Source organism: Fomitopsis serialis (genome assembly GCF_022376445.1).
Source record: "Fomitopsis serialis strain Sig1Antser10 chromosome Unknown B0H18scaffold_28, whole genome shotgun sequence".
NCBI classification, from domain to species: Eukaryota; Fungi; Basidiomycota; class Agaricomycetes; order Polyporales; family Fomitopsidaceae; genus Fomitopsis; species Fomitopsis serialis.
In genome coordinates, this window is record NW_025954988.1 from 1 (window position 1) to 17,822 (window position 17,822).

The 17,822-nt window shown below is 58.0% G+C and overlaps 8 protein-coding genes across 8 annotated transcripts; 6 read left to right on the forward strand and 2 right to left on the reverse strand.

The window, feature by feature from the left end:
• Positions 1-243: 243 nt before the first annotated feature.
• B0H18DRAFT_875795 (AFG1-like ATPase-domain-containing protein) lies at positions 244-778 on the forward strand (the record flags this gene model as incomplete). Its single annotated transcript, XM_048040450.1, has 3 exons — positions 244-397; positions 457-584; positions 644-778. Coding segments are annotated over 3 exons (417 nt in total), but the record flags the coding sequence as incomplete, so codon positions are not given.
• A 200-nt stretch (positions 779-978) lies between these two features.
• B0H18DRAFT_1118493 (pyrazinamidase/nicotinamidase) lies at positions 979-1,747 on the forward strand (the record flags this gene model as incomplete). The annotated part of the gene is made up of 3 exons (XM_048033800.1): positions 979-1,044; positions 1,104-1,145; positions 1,196-1,747. The coding sequence occupies 3 exons, from the start codon at positions 979-981 to the stop codon at positions 1,745-1,747; spliced, it is 660 nt and encodes a 219-aa protein (XP_047894049.1).
• A 266-nt stretch (positions 1,748-2,013) lies between these two features.
• B0H18DRAFT_1003473 (uncharacterized protein) lies at positions 2,014-5,136 on the forward strand. The gene is made up of 7 exons (XM_048028429.1): positions 2,014-2,622; positions 2,672-2,709; positions 2,763-2,799; positions 2,849-3,127; positions 3,199-3,686; positions 3,746-4,826; positions 4,886-5,136. Exons 1-7 carry the CDS (start codon positions 2,115-2,117, stop codon positions 4,987-4,989), a joined length of 2,535 nt encoding a protein of 844 aa, XP_047894050.1. The 5' UTR covers positions 2,014-2,114; the 3' UTR covers positions 4,990-5,136.
• Positions 5,137-5,600: 464 nt separating this feature from the next.
• On the forward strand, positions 5,601-6,354 carry B0H18DRAFT_875702 (ribosome maturation protein; the record flags this gene model as incomplete). Its single annotated transcript, XM_048040441.1, has 4 exons — positions 5,601-5,813; positions 5,876-5,928; positions 6,015-6,043; positions 6,104-6,354. 4 exons carry the CDS (start codon positions 5,601-5,603, stop codon positions 6,352-6,354), a joined length of 546 nt encoding a protein of 181 aa, XP_047894051.1.
• A 342-nt stretch (positions 6,355-6,696) lies between these two features.
• Positions 6,697-8,432, forward strand: B0H18DRAFT_1084751 (FAD dependent oxidoreductase; the record flags this gene model as incomplete). Its single annotated transcript, XM_048031822.1, has 4 exons — positions 6,697-6,778; positions 6,864-7,102; positions 7,243-7,490; positions 7,622-8,432. 4 exons carry the CDS (start codon positions 6,697-6,699, stop codon positions 8,430-8,432), a joined length of 1,380 nt encoding a protein of 459 aa, XP_047894052.1.
• A 329-nt stretch (positions 8,433-8,761) lies between these two features.
• Positions 8,762-15,073, reverse strand: B0H18DRAFT_1104094 (uncharacterized protein). The gene is made up of 21 exons (XM_048032606.1): positions 14,762-15,073; positions 14,363-14,707; positions 13,029-14,304; positions 12,584-12,665; positions 12,295-12,415; positions 12,169-12,267; positions 12,054-12,119; positions 11,762-11,889; positions 11,520-11,675; positions 11,417-11,470; positions 11,285-11,362; positions 11,220-11,230; positions 11,070-11,157; positions 10,978-11,017; positions 10,804-10,922; positions 10,275-10,755; positions 9,925-9,950; positions 9,608-9,757; positions 9,247-9,447; positions 9,087-9,186; positions 8,762-9,032 (listed from the first exon to the last, which is right to left on the reverse strand). The coding sequence occupies exons 1-20, from the start codon at positions 14,841-14,843 to the stop codon at positions 9,160-9,162; spliced, it is 3,630 nt and encodes a 1,209-aa protein (XP_047894053.1). The 5' UTR covers positions 14,844-15,073; the 3' UTR covers positions 8,762-9,032; positions 9,087-9,159.
• Positions 15,074-15,493: 420 nt separating this feature from the next.
• On the reverse strand, positions 15,494-16,013 carry B0H18DRAFT_875779 (Prefoldin beta-like protein; the record flags this gene model as incomplete). Its single annotated transcript, XM_048040448.1, has 4 exons — positions 15,494-15,598; positions 15,647-15,779; positions 15,830-15,920; positions 15,971-16,013. Coding segments are annotated over 4 exons (372 nt in total), but the record flags the coding sequence as incomplete, so codon positions are not given.
• A 420-nt stretch (positions 16,014-16,433) lies between these two features.
• Positions 16,434-17,696, forward strand: B0H18DRAFT_1003507 (uncharacterized protein). Its single transcript, XM_048028431.1, has 5 exons — positions 16,434-16,737; positions 16,797-16,889; positions 16,954-17,025; positions 17,142-17,252; positions 17,317-17,696. Exons 1-5 carry the CDS (start codon positions 16,602-16,604, stop codon positions 17,334-17,336), a joined length of 432 nt encoding a protein of 143 aa, XP_047894055.1. The 5' UTR covers positions 16,434-16,601; the 3' UTR covers positions 17,337-17,696.
• The last annotated feature ends 126 nt before the right edge of the window (positions 17,697-17,822 follow it).

Below are 17,822 nucleotides of genomic sequence, written 5' to 3' on the forward strand. Positions count from 1 at the left end.
ACAGGTGAACCTCGAAATAACTCCCATGCGCCCGGCGGATCATGACGAACTCACAGACTACCGGCGGATACCCCGCACGCTCTCCATGTGTACTACGACCCGCTCACGCCCGAGAACGAAGCCGAAGTCGAGAAGATCTTCAAGGCACTCACCTCCGACCCGTCCGACCCCGTGCAGCACAACCGCAAGCTCACGACGTGGGGCCGCACTATCACCGTGCCGGAGAGCTCGAGCACGGTGGCGAAGTTTCGCTTCGACGAGCTGTGCGGGATGCCGTTGAGCGCGGCGGACTATCTGGAGATCGTGAAGAACTTCAAGACGATATTCATTCTGGACGTGCCAAAGATGGGTATGAGCCAGAAGGACAAGGCGAGGAGGTTCATCACCTTCATTGATGGTATGCGGTCCCCTGCCCCTGCCCGTCAAGTGACAGCGTTGATGAAGGGTACATTGTAGCTTGTTACGAGAGCAAGGCCAAGATTTTCGTTACTTCCGAGGTACCAATCGCTCAAATATTCACGGAAGACGCGAACGATGCTAGCGGAGCTGTGTCGGACCAGATGCGGCAGATGATGGATGATCTCGTGAGTGCATAGCTAGGAAACGTCCAGCGGAGCCTCGGGCTGAACACGCACTATCGCAGGGTTTGCCAGGCGACATGGTCATCTCAAGCTCGATCTTCAGCGGAGACGAGGAGCTGTTTGCCTTCGCGCGGTGTTGCTCTCGGCTTGTGCAGATGGGCAGCAAGGAGTGGGCGGAGACGGCGGGTGCATCATAGCGAGACGCGGCTCGCATGCCTATATACTGAGTCGCAGGCCATCTTGTTTTGTGTTTATACTTGCTGTATCTTAGAACTCTAGCTATGTATAGCTACATCGCATCTCATATAATCGACACTGACAGAGGAGCATCTGTGCACACTGCTCCGTACTTGACTGCGCATATTTTCAATATCTCAGTCCTTATCTCCCGTCTGCCATGTCCGCGACTGCCTTTCGTCCTGCGCTCCTCATCGTGGACGTCCAAGAGGACTTTTGCCCACGCGTACAAACATTTTCTGTGACTCCAGCAGCCTGACGTACTGACGCCGAGTCTGCGCTCAGAACGGTGCTCTCGCTGTTCCCGACGGGCGGGCGGTCGTCCCCGTTATCAACGACCTCCTCGCCCTCCCTTCGTCCTCAAAATCGCTACGAAGGACCACCACCCGCCGAACCACGTCAGCTTCGCGTCGAACCACGGGCCCGACGCGGAGCCGTACACGTCCGTCACCACGATCACGAACCCCGCGAACGCGCGCGAGACGTACGAGACGCAGCTGTGGCCGGACCACTGTGTCGCGGGCACGCCGGGGAACGCGCTCGTGCGCGAGCTCGCCGCGGACAGGCTCGACCGCGTCGTGCTGAAGGGCACGGATCCGCGCGTGGAGATGTACTCTGCGTTCCGGAGCCCGCTGCGCGACCCGCCGCTCGCGTCGGCGGTGAGCGAGCTGGCGGATCTGCTGAGGGGGCATGAGGTGACGGAGGTGTTTGTCACGGGGCTGGCGGGGGACTACTGCGTGTTCCATAGTGCGATGGACTGTGCGGAGGAGGGGTGGAAGACGTATGTGGTTGAGGAGGCGACGAGGAGCGTTGGCGGGCAGGAGGGCTGGGAGAAGGCTGCTGCGCAGTTGAAGGAGAAGGGGGTGGGCATCGTGCGGGCGGATGGAGAGGAGGTTGGTCGCGTGCGTGAGCTGTCGGGCAACGCGTGAGGCTTGCTGTGAAGGTACGTCGTCATATTTGTGAAAGTACCAAGAGACTCAGGTACTTGAAGCTCTCAGGTTAGCTCGCGCGTGAAGGTCGCTGTGGGAGCACCGAGGCATGTACTGTATGTGTACTATAGGGCATGAGGCCCATATAAGAGACAAACTCTGGCTCTATTGTGCGTCGTGTGGGGGACATGGTGTGGAGAACAATACTCTCCTCGCTCGGTGGCTGCCGCGATCGAACTAGGCGATGGGTGCATACCGTGATAAGCGTCTTCTTCTGCGCGTGCAGGCATGCATATATAGGCAGCCGCGGCGTGCAGGGCTTGACCGCCATCGACCTCGCCCATCGACTTGACACCGCACTCTCGCAATGGCGCTGGCTATGCACCTGATGCACCTGGTGCAAATGGGCCTCGTTCCCGAGGACTATGGTATCGACTCGCAGTCGGTAAACTTCGAAGACATGATCAACCTCGCCGCCGACCTAGGCGCCACCCCGGAGACCATCGGCGACGTTCTGGCTGAAATGAGCACCAAATTCAACCCGCCCACTGATGGCACGACCGACGAAGAGGACAGCAAGTACGTGGAAGGCAACGGCGGGCTGCTCCGGCTGAAGATGTCGATGTCGCCGGAGGAACAAGCGGTGGCGGCCGTCGAATACAAGGCGTGGTTTGAAGGCGGTGGCGGCGGTCCACAGTACATAATACCTAAGGCGTCGCCGCGAACCTATCTTATAGCGACTCAGGTTGCTGCGCGCAGGGACCAAGTGAAACAGTTCGCTACGCAGCTGGAGAAGGGCCAATCTCGTTCCATTGTGAAGGTGACTGGCTTTTCGAAGCACTCGAGTAAAGCACCATGGGATCAGCTGGAACCAAGTGCGCACGCTACCGATGTTGCTCCTAGAATGCTCTGACCTCGCTCCAGTACTGCTGTCGGATATGTTTCTGCGTCGGCCCGCCACTGTACGCAAACATCGATCGGTCCACGTAATCCTCGTTTGACATATTCTGTATAGGGCCGTTCTCTGCGATGCCGTATCATCGCGCCCTGCAGTGTGTAATCCTTCTGTTTAGATCCTGCACTCCGCTGACTCTGGTGTAGCATCGTTCTACGCTATGCAGACAGTCGTGGAAGACGAGGAAGGACAGACCTTCGATTTTTCCTTCTACAACTACCCGACCACCTTCGATGCCTCCCCGCAAGACATCGACATTCTATTCCCCAAAGGTACCGTGCTCCTCGTCCGAGAACCGGTCATAATGCCATCACAACAGAGCGACAAGCCGCTCGTCCGCGTAGAATCGCCCACTGATATCGTGCCACTCGCACCGTACAGGCAGATGCTTCCCGGTACGCGTTTCGAGACAACAACGTATACGAGTCTCCCGGAACCTCTAGAGACACTGCAAACCGACGACTACTGGCGACTGCAGGGGAACGAGCACTTCAAGGCCTCTCGCTGGTTCCCTGCTGCTCTGGCTTACTCTCGGGGCTCAAGATCAACCCGGGCTCTCTGGTACTCCGGCTGAACCGCGCAGAAGCGTATATGCGCCTCGACTTCTTCTCTGGTGCCCTATATGATGCTCGCTCTGTCCTGGTCGCGTCTGAACTGCCCCCTGCGCTCCGGAACAAAGCTCTCCTCCGCGCGGCGCGTGCGGAGTACGGTAGGCGCAACTATGCAATCGCTAGGCAGCTCTTCCAGCAACATCGGGGGTCTAGTACCAACAACGCTGAAGACGCGAGTTGGATCCGCCGGTGCGAAGATCGGTTACGTGAGAGCTCGACGGGGAAGTACGACTGGGCGAAACTGTTTGAGGAGTCCCAGCGAAATAGCAGATTGGATGCTGCAGACTATACTGGACCCGTGGAAGTCAAGGACGTGCCCGGCCACGGGCGAGGTATTGTGGCAACGAAGGATATCGCTGCTGGGGAGCTCTTGGTACGTGTCACCCTAACTCAGGGAGTCTTCTACGGAAGCAGCTCAATCAATGCTACAAGATGGTCTCCAAGGCAATCTCAATGGTGGCAGAGCGGGACCTCCGCGCTGACATGTGGCGGTCCGCCCTAAACTGCAAGACCTCCAGCTTCATGACGCGCTCCCAATGTGCCAACATCGCCAAGGCGGCGCAGACGATCTACGGGAACCCGGACGTCTACGCGCAGGTCTTGCACCTCTACGCAGGCCCGGACTATCCGCTGCCTCCAGTGACCTCTCCCCCTTCGCGTCTCGATCTGCGACCCGTGGAACCCCTCGAGCCAACCATCAACCTCGACGTCGGCCGTCTCGAGGCGATCTGCTTGTACAATTCCTTTGATCAGTGCTCCCTCCATCTGGCCGGCTACGAGTATGCCGAGGACGGCGACATGTGGCACTCGCCCAACGCGCTGCACCTGCTGCCGTCGCTCCTGAACCACTCCTGCGCGGGGAACGCGCGGGTGGTGGTGTTCGGGGACATCCTCGCCGTGCGCGCCGTCGCGCCGATCCGGGCGGGCGAGGAGGTGACGGTGCCGTACGTCTCCCCAGACAAGGGGTACCACGAGCGCGCGAAGGCGCTGCAGCGGTACTTCCCGGCGGGCTGGGAATGTGAGTGCACGCTCTGTGTGCTGGACAGGGCGGACGGCGCGGACGCGCTGAAGCGGCGGGAGGCGGTGGTCCGTGGGTTGACGGCGGGCCCGCTGTTCCAGGAGCCGATGGACCGCCTGCGCGGGTTCGAGGCGGCGCTACGGGCGACGTACGCGGAGGCGAGGGGGACGCACCGCCCGGCGCTCGCGCGGGTGGTCCACTCGATCGGGGAGAAGCTCCGCGCGGACGTCGCGACGCAGACGGAGGCCTTGGAGACGACCGTCCGGGCGCTCGTGTCCCAGGGGTTCGTCATGACGGACGCGACGCGGCGCGACACCACGGCGGCGGCCCTGAAGCGGAGGCAGAAGGACACGCTGCCGGTGGACGTGACTGACCTCTCGAGGTGTATGGATGTGGAGAGGGGCGTGCTCGCGATGCTAAGGATAGCGGTGTGGTATAGGGCGGAGGTGAAAAACGTGGTGCAGGCGAAGAGGTGGCTGAAGGCGGCGCAGAGCGGTGAGTGGACTGGTTGTGTCTTGACTCACGACGGGATGTGGTGCTGATGCGCGCGGTAGTGGTCAACGTCGAGTATGGCGGAGGCAGGGAGCTGTTCCTGTCGCACGGAGCAAAGGTGCTGGAAAGTTTTGGCCTGACGCAATATGCTGAGACCGTCCTTTGAGATGATCGCTTGTCGGGCTGGAGGGTGTCGCACAGCTGTGTTACACCGCTGTTTCTGGTTTGTTTTTCTTGTAATTGTACAATAGATCCGCACATGTAGAGTGTACAGTAAATTACACGCGTCACGTCCGCACGTGACCGTGTTCTGCCTGGCCGCTGGCAGATGAACACGTTACTGGTAAGCGGAACGCCCACAGACCGCCTGTGGTCGATTTGTTGCACCTGCTGATGCATAATTCACATGGGAAGACGTGCATGAGTGAATTGACAGCAGCCCTAGAGCTACAATGGCGTCTTAATGACTCGGACGCTCCCCTCTTACGTTTCGGCGCGTCCGTGCTCCATGTCCCAGCCATGTTATATATCGCGCTTGGCTAATATGGAACACGCCACAAAGCGGAAGGCACGCTGCCACGTAGATTACATTGTCGAGCCTGGATCTTTCGCGTTCTGACATGGCCAGAGCGTTGGGTCCGAGTCTGCAGTGGTCTCGAGCCTGCGGGATCTCGCCTGATCTCGCTGTGGCTCATCGCGCCGCTGTCGGCCCGTGCACGCGACCGCTGACATCACCGCCCCCCAAAACGGGAGCAAGGATTGCGGGCGGTGAAACACATGAGTGACGTCACCGCGTCACTCGACCTTCATATACGGGCGCGCGACCGCCATCGATCCAACTCTCTACGCGCATTCTTCTCTTCACGACCACTTCCACTTTCTTACGACCACCTGCATCATCTACAACATGGTTCGCCCCTGACGAAGGTTGTCTACCAGCCCGAGCGCGAGGCTACCAACGAATATGTCATCCTGGTCAACCCCGACGAGGTACGTTGCTCTGCAGTCGACTTCGAGGCGCATATAGTGATGAGCGGCGCGTACTTTCACAGTACCGCAAGTGGAAAGAAGGAGGTACGCATTTTTCGGTTCGCCTCTTTGAATGGTGCGCTGACATTAGCGTTCCAGACACGTAAATGCATCCTTCCCTCAGATCCTTTTGGCCCCGCTGACACGGGCTCATTTCCGCAGCACGATTCCTCTGGTCGATGTGGTAGACTGTACGTCGCATTAGCTCAGAGTCTGGCCCGTCCATGGCCGCTGACGCGGCTCGTCGACAGCCTTCCAGGTGCTGTGGTCCAACCAAGGAAACCAGGGCAAGCTCTCCACGCCGTCACGACAGCAGCTCGAGAACGACTTTGGCACGCACGTAGACACGGACGTCGTGCAGCAGATTCTGGAGAAGGGCAGGGAGCAGACTGGGAAGGCCGTCTCGTCCGGCACGGCGACGACGAACCAGTCGAAGGGCTCGTTCGCGATCGACACGCGGGGCAAGAGTGGCATCCAGGCGGGTAGCGGTAGCGGGCGGTGATGGGTGAAGGAAGGACATGGCTGGGCATCGTGTAAAGTTACGCAGGCATTCAATTGTACGTTATCGCGGTCTGTGTTGGGAGCGGTCTATAGTCGCAGCGATCGAACGGCGTCGAGACTCGCCGCACAGGGCGAGAGACGTGTGACCGACCGCCCAGATGGCGTTACGTCAGACCTTTCTCTTTTCGGAGGATAAATAGTTTATCTCGTCCCTCATCATGTCGCCGATTCGCGCACCACCCCTGTCTGCCAGCCCGTCCTCCTCCATCTCCGCACACCGCTCGCACAGGACACCTCAACACTGCGCAACGTCCGGGCAGCCCGACCGCCGACGCCAGCTACCATGCCCGACACCGTCGTCCTCGGCGGCGGCATCATCGGCCTTTCCACAGCCTACTATCTTGCTCAGCTCTCGCGTGAGAGCGGTACGGAACACACTATCCACATTGTAGAAACTGTCCACAGCTTTTCTCTTCTGCGTCGGGCAAGGCAGGCGGCTTCATCGCGAAGGACTGGTTCAACCCGCCATGGCGCCGCTCGGCGATCTCTCGTTCCGGCTGCACGCAGAACTCGCGGAGAAGAACAACGGCCGCGCGAGATGGGGCTACTCACCAAGTATCTCGTACTCCCTTGACCGCGACTCGAGCGTGAGAGGAGACTCTGACACGGAGTCTGACCAGGACCCGACTTCGAGTCACCCGTGTCCCCCAGGTCTGAACAGCGCTCTCTTGAAGGCGACCAGGAGGTGCGTGACGGCGCCGCAGGTAACGGCTACACCGCAGGGCAGGCGAGTGCGGCCGAGGTTCCCCCGCGACATAGTAGGAACAAGAGCGCTGGAGGCGACGACTGGATGGAGACCGGCGAGAGTCGCTTGGTCGCCGTCGAGCAGCGAATCGCCGAGGCTACTGCCGCATCGACGGCTCTGGAGGCAGCAGAAGAACAGCGGCCCGTCGGTGCTGGTGCAGAGGAGCAGGCAGCCGCCGACCTCGCACAGGCAAACGCGGACGCGGAAGTGACGGCGCTCGCGAAGGACAACCCCGCTGCTGTCGACCTAGCCAAGCTCGACGAACCGTTCTGGCTGAGAACGCAGCCACATGCTGTGCAGGCCATCTCCGACAAGACTACGACCGCCCAATGGTGAGTGTGCTGGTCTCGTGTGATCGCGGCCGCAATCGTCGCGGGCCGAACTGGGACATGCTGGCGCGCCGTCTTCGTCTCTTCTGCATCGCCCGCGCTCACCGGGACTGACTCTGGGCGTTTCGGAATAGCAACCCGCACCAGCTCTGCGAATTCCTGCTCGACTCCTGCCTCGCCATGGGCGTCCGCCTCCACCACCCCGCCCAAGCGACCCGCCTCTTCCACGCCGACGCCAAAGACCCGTCCTCGCAGACCATGCTCGAGATCACCTGCATCTCCAAGACGAGCGTCGGGCGCACGATCCGCACGGGCTGCTACGACGTCCCGTGCGACAGCCTCGTCGTCGCCGCGGGCTGCTGGACGCCCGCCGCGTTCTCCACGCTCTTCCCCGACGCGCCGCGCCCGCCGCCGATCGACCGCCACGCGGGGTTCAGCCTGCGCGTGCGCTCGCGCCACTGGCAGCCCGCGCCGCCGTACGCGGGGCCGTGCCACGCGATCTTCACGTCGGACCCGAGCGGGTTCAGCCCGGAGCTCTTCACGCGCGTCGGGCGCGAGCTCTGGATCGGCGGGCTGAACGACGCGGAGCTCGCGCTGCCCGCGGACCCGATGGACGCGCAGCCGGAGCCGGACGCGATCGAGCGCATGCTCGCGGTCGGGCGCGAGCTCTGCGGGGAGGACATCGAGGTGATCGACTCGGGCGTGTGTTTCCGGCCGGTGACGCCGAGCAGGAAGCCGATCATTGCGAGGGTGGACGGGGAGAAGCTGGGGAGCGGCGTCGTGCCGCGCGCGAAGGCGGGCGCGGGCGTGCCCGGCGGGGTGTACGTCGCGGCGGGGCATGGGCCGTGGGGGATCAGCATGTCGCTGGGGACGGGGATGGTGGTGGCGGAGCTGGTTCTGGGGCGGGAGACGAGCGCGGATGTGAAGCTTCTTGGGAAGTGGTAAGGCGGGGCGTGCCGACATCATTACTCTGGGAAGGGAGACGATCGACGACACAGGCTACTCATGCGCGCACTGTTACGACGGAGGATCCTGTCTCTAGAGCACACTGCTCGGATGTGCCGGACTATGTACACGACACTTTCTTAGCCAATGTAGAACTTCGCGATCTGTGTGTATGATTACTTATGGTGTCCATTATACATCGCTTTATTTGTAGCGCTTACTTCCAGCGCGGTCTTTCATTGGTCTCTTCGTGTGCTCCCCAGCAGTCCCTAATCAACCCTGAGGGTGTGTCGGGGGACTCAGTCTGACCCGCGGTCATGTACAAGCATGTCCTGCTATACGCTCTGACCACGCACATTTGTGCCCTAGCATCTGGCCATGGTCGCAGCCGCCATTGATCATGCAGAGTCTGAAGACTTGTTCCACTGACGATGAAAAAGGATCGGCGTCGAGACCTTCGTATGTCTTATACACCGCTCCGTTCGGAGCTATTGCACATACGCCGCCCAGTCTATGACCCTTGCACGTACGCTCCCTTGTACATTTCGGCCAGCTCCATCCTGGCTAGAACCGATCTCAGTCAGAGGCACAAGAGACGGCCTGAACGACGAAATGAGTGAGCGCATGCAAAGTTATGAGAAAAGGAACCCTCGCCTTCCATGCGCACACTGGAACGGAAGTGCGGTCTGTGCCAGTTGATGGACAAGGCGAGTGCACTGTGCGTGGGTCAAGGTGTCGTTGAACATGCTAGCTCCTGAGTGAGATATACAGTCAATTCTGGGTGCCACGAGGGTCGATCAGCTTTGGTTCATACCTCGACAAGCTTTGGAGTTGACCAGCTCGTGCAGCTCGTGGGGACACCACCGCATCGCCTTCTGCCACCACATGTTGTCGTTGGCTCCTCGTCCTCACGGTCCATCGCGCGGAACGCAGGTGTCGACGTCGGCGCCCCTTCCGTGTCTAGCTTGGCTATGTAGCCCTTGACGAGATCCCGAAGTTCATCACCAGCGAGAAGCTATATTGAGGCCGTCAAAAGACCGTGTGCGAAAATCAAGGGTTGCAAACTTTACCTTGTCCCCGAGCAGTTCCGGTACAGTGTCCACGTTAATTTGCGAGTACCCACTCCCGCTACCATCTCATCCTCAAGATAGGAATTGCGGCGTCTTGTCCCGCACCTCCGGCACCAGGATCGTCGTTGGCCGAGAAGGTGATACCCCAACGTCGGAACGCTTCTCGGACCTCTTCGTTACGTATCCGTCCACCTCACGTCGAGTGAGGAGGACCGGGGTAGGAGGCTGAAGTACCCGAGTGCGCACGCCTACTGCCTGTGGCGTCGACTTATCAGGATAGTCAGCGTCTGGGGAGGCGCATGCTGCAGGTACCCGAGACACAGCTCCTGTAGAAAATGTTCTACACGGACTCGCTCATCCGCCGCATGTTGGTCAATGAGAACAAGCACTTTTCCTCTGGATGGCCCCGACGTTGGGCTCACTTCTTCGTCAACGGCGGTATCAACATCTGTATGAAGAACGCAGGCGATGAACTTCTTGTCGACCTGACCAAGTACCTCGGCATTTGACAGATCGTCTCTGCTGAATCTACCGGGCGACTCTGCGATGCATGCGGATGACCCGCGTGGGACAGACCGTCATAGATACGCCGCTTGCCTCCGCGCCACAGAGGGTGTCTGGGCTGCGATAATGACTGCCAGTTCTGCACATCTTCGACGAAGGCAGTCGACAGTGAGACAGCGGGTATCTGCGGTTCCAATCGAGCGTAGGAATCATTCGTCTACGAGCGCATCAGATAGAATATACATCGTATATGTAGAGGAATACCTACCTCGAGAGCGCTTCTGATCCATTCCGGCATTTCTTTGCGTCAACCCCCGGCGGCCAGTCGTCCGGACTATTCTTCTTCCCTGTGATCCTTCGCCGCTCTCTTCCGCCGTGCGTGAATGCAAGGGATACGAGTTGCCAGTGCGCGTGTCAACGATGAACGTTTCGCCATTTGCGGGGTCTGTCCACATGGTCTCCGGAACATCGACAGCATCACCGGTGTCAGCAGTGGGCACCAAGACAAGCGGTGAGGCTCTTCGAGGGTGATTGTTACTGCGGACTTTAACGTCCTTCGAAGACCCGGCTACCTCTGGCATATCGATATGCTTGTCGTAGGACCGCAACACTCTTCTCTTCTTAGGCGTAGGACTGTTGGTGTACTCTCGGGCCTGACGTGGCTTAGGTATCGTCGGGTGGAGGAAACCATGTCGGACTAGAAAGACTTCGACAACAGAGGACAAAAAGGCAGAGACCGCTTCGCTGCTCTGCTGGGGTCAAGTCAAGTATTTAGGAATGGGGAGAGATACACATACCTGTAGATGCACTGCCGCCTTGGCTGGCTCGAGGCAGTTGTCTACTTGTCGTGGCGGAATCGTCAAGTTCAACACATAGACGGGTTTCTTCTCAGACTTGCGTGGCGAACGTCGTGTACCTAATCATCTCTTCATGTTCCGACTCGCTATGACTGCAACAACAGATACACTTACCAGATCGGGGCTGGCTCATTTCTCCTTCCTCGTCAAATGCCTGGAAGATTGCTGTGAAATAGAGTTACTATATACACCACAGTCATGCTTACATGCTTCGAGAAAGTGCTTCTGGAGAACTTGCTCTCAATGACGCGATGCAAGTCACAAGGCGACATGAGGTGTCTGTTTATGTCTAAGCGAGTTGACGAAGATTTGCGTCATTTGCGATGAGGGTGCATGCGTATGGACACCTACATAAGTACTGATATGTCTGATGATCCGACTTGTCAGCGCTGTATCTTGCGTTGCAGTGTGCTGCGCCCACCTTTGAGGGTGACCCGTCCAGGCTGAGGAAACCTTCCAACCTCATGTCTTCCATTTGTTCATGAAGCTCTTCTACATGCTACACGACACAGCTCAACGGGAGCTCGAATGGGGGATGGGCGTAAGCACTTGCCTCTGCCAAGGCGCGGCCGTACAGATGACGAAAAGTCGCTACTGTCGAACCTGTCTGATGACTTTCAATTTAACCTCCTCGATGTCAACAAGACACAGGGTACCTTAGGCACGATCATTACTTTACCCGATCCACTCGTGCCATGCCTGGTTTTATGGACGTTCTCCACGGAGAAGTGTACGTCCGGGAACATTAAAGCGAATGTCTCGATATCTCGCCGTATGAATCCAGTGTCCTGGCAGTTGACGGGTGGGAACGTCTACGGACTGGAAGCTGAAATGAACGCATACAATCCAAGGCTGAGCACCGACTCGAGGTAAGTCAGTGTCGGGACCAACGACGTACATTATAAAATGCGTCGCGCACGGAGACAACCGTGCCCGGAGACTCTCTTCGCCATCTCAGCGATGGGCCGTGATATAGTGTCGCACCTTCCTTTACGCAAGAATTCAGTGTTGCGTCGATGAGAGACCCTAAAAGTCTCCGATATATACCTTCAGAATAACGGACCAACTTTCCCTAGACCGTGCTGTTCTAGATGATATCTCCAAGCACGATACGTCGGCAGCAGACGCGAGCGCTGTTTGCATCAGCTATGAAATCACGCTCTTGTAGGATAGCGTAAAGAAACTCGTACCTTCGCCTCTGAAGCCGAATGTGGAAACCTCATCTAACGACGCGGGTGAGTACGCTTTCGACGTACCTACGTTCTCTCAGTAGTCTATCAATGCAATGGGGCTGGCTTCACATACTATACCGGACGGCTTGACCACCACTTGCTAGCGCATCGAAGTCGTCTCTCCCAATGCCGCTTCCGTCATCACGGACCCAACATGCCCAGTCTTCGCAGTCTACGCCAACGTCAATATGCGACGAACCAGCATCAAGTGAGTTTTGGACAAGCTCAGATATGATTTGAGGCAGGGATGTGAGGATCTGAGTTGACCGGATCTTTGACTGAGTAGACAAGGGTAATTGCTGCAACTGGCTCGGAGAGCCCTGGAATGTCGACGCCATTGCGTTTAGGGTGACCTTATAGTGAGCTGCTTCTTCCACAGTACAGTAAAAATATCAAGGCATCCCCAAGCGAGAATATAAAGACGAATTGTTGGCTGCAGCAAGGACCGATGGTGAAAGTTGTCTATACGAGCCGCCATTACGTCTTACATACTCCAGATTCGCGCTCCGATCCAGATTGGATCGCGCCCCGCCACAGACGCGTCCGTGAATGCACGTGCCCGCGTGTTGCCTACATACCATGGCTCGCAAGACGGTCATTCGGGACGCGATGGGTACCAATAATGGATACATGAGATAGTATACAATACATCCCAATAGCGACAAATTCAGATGACATCCAACAGCCCAAAAAGCAACTGAAACACCCGTGCTGCCTAGCCTCTTGCGAGGTGACGGATCTGAGTAGACTAAGAGAGCAGACTCGGAGGAGGGAGGATCACAAGCAAATGGAACCAAACCAGAGATTAGCCGACTTGCGGCACACAGAGAGGGTGAAAGACGTAAACCAGTATCCTGTCACTAAGCTTGCACGTTGAACCTAATGGGTGAAGGATTAGCATCTGAGGCAACAGCATTGGTACTGAGTACTTACTGCGCCTGCCCAATGACGTTACCAGTCGGCGCGTACACACAGACATGATACGTCGCCGGCTCGTCGAATATACTATCGCACACAGCCGCGGCGCACCCCAGCTCCGTCGTGTTCTTCCACACGACCTGCGTGAAGTGCGAGAACGTCGGATTCCCCGGATCGTACGTGGACGCATCGCTCATGAACAGCGTCACAGCCGCCGTCGGGTCAAACATTCCCGTGCCCGCCGCAAGGTTCGTGCCCACAGCACCCAGCGCGCCAGCGGGGTTCGCGAACTGGCAGCTGTCGGCATAGCCCTGCGCGGCCGCCTGCAGTTCGGTAGACCACGTGAGGGCGGCGGCGTCGTACTCGGCACGGTAGGAATTGTGCGCATCCAGGTAGGCTGCAATCTCCGACGGGCCGGTTGTTGCAGTCGGAGATGACGCGGACGAGGAGGTCGTGGGTGTTCCTGTCGTAGATAGAACGGTGCGAGAAGCAGTCGCGTTGCCCGTCGAAATGGATGAGGAAGTAGCAACGACAGAAGTCACAGATGATGTTGCAATAGAACTGGAAGCCGTGGCGTTGCCTCCCGACGAGGACGTGAATGACGAAGAAGCCGAGGATGCAGGAACCGAGGACGATGGTGCAGTCGAATTGCCTACCGAAGACGTCTGCGTAATTGACGAAGATACAGCTGTTACTGTGTCCGACGTCGACGCCGACGCAGAAGCCGACAACGAGGCGATGGTTCCAGAGGAAGTCAGCACGGCTGATGAAGAAGCAAGTGACGTAGAGGCTGAACTGGACGCGGAGACGGAGGATGTTGCTGACACAGACGAGGATACAGCCGAGACAGATTGAGAGAGTGAGGTAGAGACAACGGTAGATGATACAGACAGCGATGGTGCGGATGAGGATGCAGTGCTCGACACTGAAGACGACGTCGCGGACGACGCAGATGATGATACCAGAGAGGATGCACCGGAAGCAGTAACAGAAGGAGAAGACGAGGACGAGCCGGAGGGAATGGAGGTGTCGGACGATGACGGCGACGGAACGGAACTCGCGGCTTGCGACGACGAACTCGACGGCGCGGGAGCAAATGTAGATAGCACCGACGAAGTAGCTGTGACGGACGAAATTGACGGATCAGCTGAGCTTGACGCTACTGCACTAGTCCCGACCGATTGGTTCGAGACCGCAGAGGCCGACGATTCTGCCGCGCTGCTACCGGACGACACTGAGGCCAAAGAGGACGACTGTGTAGGCGCGAAAGACGTCACCGATGACGGAGGGACTGTGATAATTGATAGTTTCAGTGAATGCGAGAACGCACAACTTTTCGACAAACTCACCCGAGCTGGAGGGTGCCTTGGAGGCAGCGGACGCGGGAGGCGTCGTAGAGTCGCTCACAAAAGTGTCCGACCGAACCGCGCTTGTCGCGCCGGCGCTCTGAGTCTGCGATGATATTGCGGCAGTGCTGAAATGGGCGGACGTCGCATTCTCTTCGGACTTCGGTGAGCTTCCTGTCGGAAACACTGGTGTAGTCTCTGAAACGGCCGCGAAGGGGTCGTCTCCGGAGGAAAATTGGCCATCCTTCGAGGGATTCGCCAGGTTGCCGAAAGGTTTTACACCCGCACCGTAAACCGCGAAGGGAGAGGTCGATTCAGCCTCGGGCTGAAGCAGATTGGTAATGCCAACTGCGCGTAAGTCAGCTTTGCCATCCACATCCACATACGCTGCTTTTCACGTACATTCCGCCGGAGTCGGAGCCGCCGCCACAAAGACTGCGAGCAGCAGGACGAGCCACAAGCACTTCTCAATTGCGAAGATCATTGTTGAGAGCGAGTGTCATGAAAAACGAGTGACTGCAAGCCTGTCGGAACCGAAAGACAGGAAGTGCAAGTAGAATTAGCCCTTGGGGCAGAAGTGAAGAACGGGAACCGGTGCAAGTGGTGAGAAAGATGGCGGGCTGGGGTGCGCGCGTTGCTACAGACGCGATCGAGTGCCCACGTGGGTCCGGTTCCGTCCCTTGCGGATTTGATGCGCCTGCGCTGCCATATCGAAGACCGTAGCGGTTTCGGAAGCACATTCGTGTTGAATCACTTCGACGACCGCTTTGACATCGTCTCATGAGGAGCTACTTAGCATACTGTACAGGGCTTCCTTCAGTCCTATGTAAGACGGGCACACTCATGAGGTGGTTTGATCAACTTGAACTTAGTGTGCACAATGCACATGAATCGTAGCCGTATGAGACATTGACATGGGTAGTCCGAATCATCGTCTCGACGAAGCTATAATTCACAACGACGGATCGCATGAGTGATACAGAAGCAACATGGTCATACACGCTATTAAGACTTCCCGCGTATTCGCAGCTACATAAAGTAAATGAGGGCCATCCGAAGTTCATCGGCCTACGAGGGCACCTACCTGCGCTGAAAGAAATGGAGAGCACATCGGGTCTCCTTTCATCAGAGCGATCATGCCGCAGATGCAGGCCGGATGTTGTACTCGCGCTTGAAGGATTCAAATTCATCCTCTCTGGTTTTGTACTGTTCAGCAAGAGTGGAGACCACTTTCAGAATCTAGTGCACATTAGTTTCGTATCATACCGAGAGCATTTGTTCACATACCCCTTCCTTGTTTGTTTGTAGCGCAGGCACGACATCCTTGACGGTCCTTTCCACCAGTACGCCGCCTACAAGCCGGAAGCATTTGCGATCCGGCTCCTCCGCGAGTGCTTCATCTAAGGTCGACAGCACGAGTCTATGACAGGAAAAATTAGTGTGCGTTGACACTGAACTGGAGCAACGCACCCATGCTCCTCTGCTTCCTGCTCTAACTCGCCGATCTTGCTAGCCAGTGTTTGGAGATCATTCTGCAATCGGTTGTAATTTTGTTGGATCTCTAGCCAGCATCAGCACGAGGTAAGTGGACAGAGCTCGAGCTACGCGTACCCTGAGTAGTGGGGGGAGCAGACTTGGACTTGGACTTGACTTTGTTGCAGACATGGTGGACGGAGAGTCGGCCGTAAAATGAGAGATCCTGGCGCGGTGATTGGACGGCGTCATATCCCGGCAGAACCCGGCTGCCGAGCGAGGGCGTCTAACTCCAGCCTGGCGTCGACTTGCCCCGTCGCCGCCGAACACATCGCTGACCGACCCTCGTCGCTGCCCTCGCAGTCGACCACCACCATCTTTGCCCATGCCCATGCCTGTTCTTCGCGCTCTCGCGGCCGCCGGTCCCTCCGCGCGCATAGTCGCGACCCGCGTTGCTACCCCGCGCACCTCTGCGCTGCTGGCCCGTCGTCTTATTTCTACTTCACCCTGCCGCCATGCTGTGGACCCGAACCTGAAGCGAACGGAGCCTGGCGACTACCTGCCCGACCCAGTTGCGCCTCGCTCACCGGGCACCAAGACCGCAATGCTGTCTGCTGCTGACGAGCCGGGGAAGGACTTCGACCCATACAAGGACGGCCCGAGTGCAATTGACAAAGCCGTCCACCTCTTCTTCTTCACCGAGATTATTAGAGGTGCGTCATATATGAGCTCATGGTCTCTTGGTCTGCGCTGAACCCTCTGCCCAGGCATGTGGATCGTTTTGGAGCAGTTCTTCAGGCCACCATACACGATTATGTACCCATTCGAGAAGGGGCCCCTGTCTCCTCGCTTCCGTGGAGAGCATGCTCTGAGAAGGTACCCGAGCGGTGAAGAGCGGTGTATTGGTCAGTTTGGCTCCGCTGCCCGCTTCGTATCCCGACTCACATCCACGTCTGGGGACCAGCCTGCAAGCTCTGCGAGGCCATCTGCCCGGCGCAGGCTATCACCATCGAGAGTGAGGCACGATTGGACGGCTCGAGGAGGACTACTCGATATGGTGCGTAATGAGCATTTATAACCGCAAAGTTACTCGCGGCAGTTGAAATTAATCGCGTTCGCAGATATTGATATGACGAAGTGCATCTACTGCGGCTTCTGTCAGGAGGCTTGTCCCGTGGACGCGATCGTTGAGAGTGCGCCTAGCTTCCTGTCACCTATCGTACCCTGTCGCTAATGCACTGTCCCCCCCTTCATCATTCCCCTCCATCGTCTCGCCGGACACCTGCCCGATGCGCTCTGGACTTTTAAGCTCAAAACCAGGAGTACTCGACCGAGACTCGCGAAGAGCTGATGTACAACAAAGAAAAGCTCCTTGCGAACGGCGATGCGGCGGAAGCAGAGATTGCGGCTAACCTGCAAGGTGCGCTCATTCCCATCGTGTCCATCATGTGAGAAAGCGCGGGCTGATGACCCGCCTGTCGCAGCGGACCACGTTTATCGGTGAGGAGGCACCTGAAGCCGGTGTGGGTAAGCGCAGGAAGCGTGGGACGGAGGCCGCCACAAGGAGGGTCTCGAACTCGAAGTCCGCTTCGCCTCTTGGTGTACATATCCTGTCAACGGAAAGTTCGCGTGTCCTCACATGTTCGGGAATAGATTGACCTTGTGACTGGGCTCAACCGCCGGCAGGGGGGTCGGTGTGTGTCCAGCCTCTTGATTATCGTGTCCTCCCGATGGCTCGACTAGGAACGGGACGGGGGCTGAGCTGCCTCTGGCGCCCTGCGGGAGGTTCTACATGGCAGAGGCGCCCGGCCGAGGACGGAATAGTGGGTGCACGGCCGGCACGGTATTTGTCTGCGGCGTGGCCTTCGCGGACATCGTTTTCAGTGGACGATGTCCATATCAAGCTAGCTCCCCTCTCCTGCTAGCCAGACCCAGCTTGGCGCCCGATTGCTCGCCTCAGCGATTCCAGCGAAGATTGATATCCCAGAAC

Coding starts and splice junctions, on each gene's coding strand:
- B0H18DRAFT_1003473 (XM_048028429.1), top strand. CDS start 2,115: ATGGCGCTGGCTATGCACCTGATGCACCTGGTGCAAATGGGCCTCGTT. Junction 2,710..2,762: donor TTCTGCGTCGGCCCGCCACT/GTACGCAAACAT, acceptor TATTCTGTATAG/GGCCGTTCTCTGCGATGCCG. Junction 4,827..4,885: donor GCTGAAGGCGGCGCAGAGCG/GTGAGTGGACTG, acceptor TGCGCGCGGTAG/TGGTCAACGTCGAGTATGGC.
- B0H18DRAFT_1104094 (XM_048032606.1), bottom strand. CDS start 14,843: ATGATCTTCGCAATTGAGAAGTGCTTGTGGCTCGTCCTGCTGCTCGCA. Junction 10,756..10,803: donor AGGCGGCAGTGCATCTACAG/GTATGTGTATCT, acceptor TGACCCCAGCAG/AGCAGCGAAGCGGTCTCTGC. Junction 9,448..9,607: donor CGACGATCCTGGTGCCGGAG/GTGCGGGACAAG, acceptor GCCTCAATATAG/CTTCTCGCTGGTGATGAACT.
- B0H18DRAFT_1003507 (XM_048028431.1), top strand. CDS start 16,602: ATGTGGATCGTTTTGGAGCAGTTCTTCAGGCCACCATACACGATTATG. Junction 16,738..16,796: donor CGGTGAAGAGCGGTGTATTG/GTCAGTTTGGCT, acceptor TCTGGGGACCAG/CCTGCAAGCTCTGCGAGGCC. Junction 16,890..16,953: donor GAGGAGGACTACTCGATATG/GTGCGTAATGAG, acceptor TCGCGTTCGCAG/ATATTGATATGACGAAGTGC.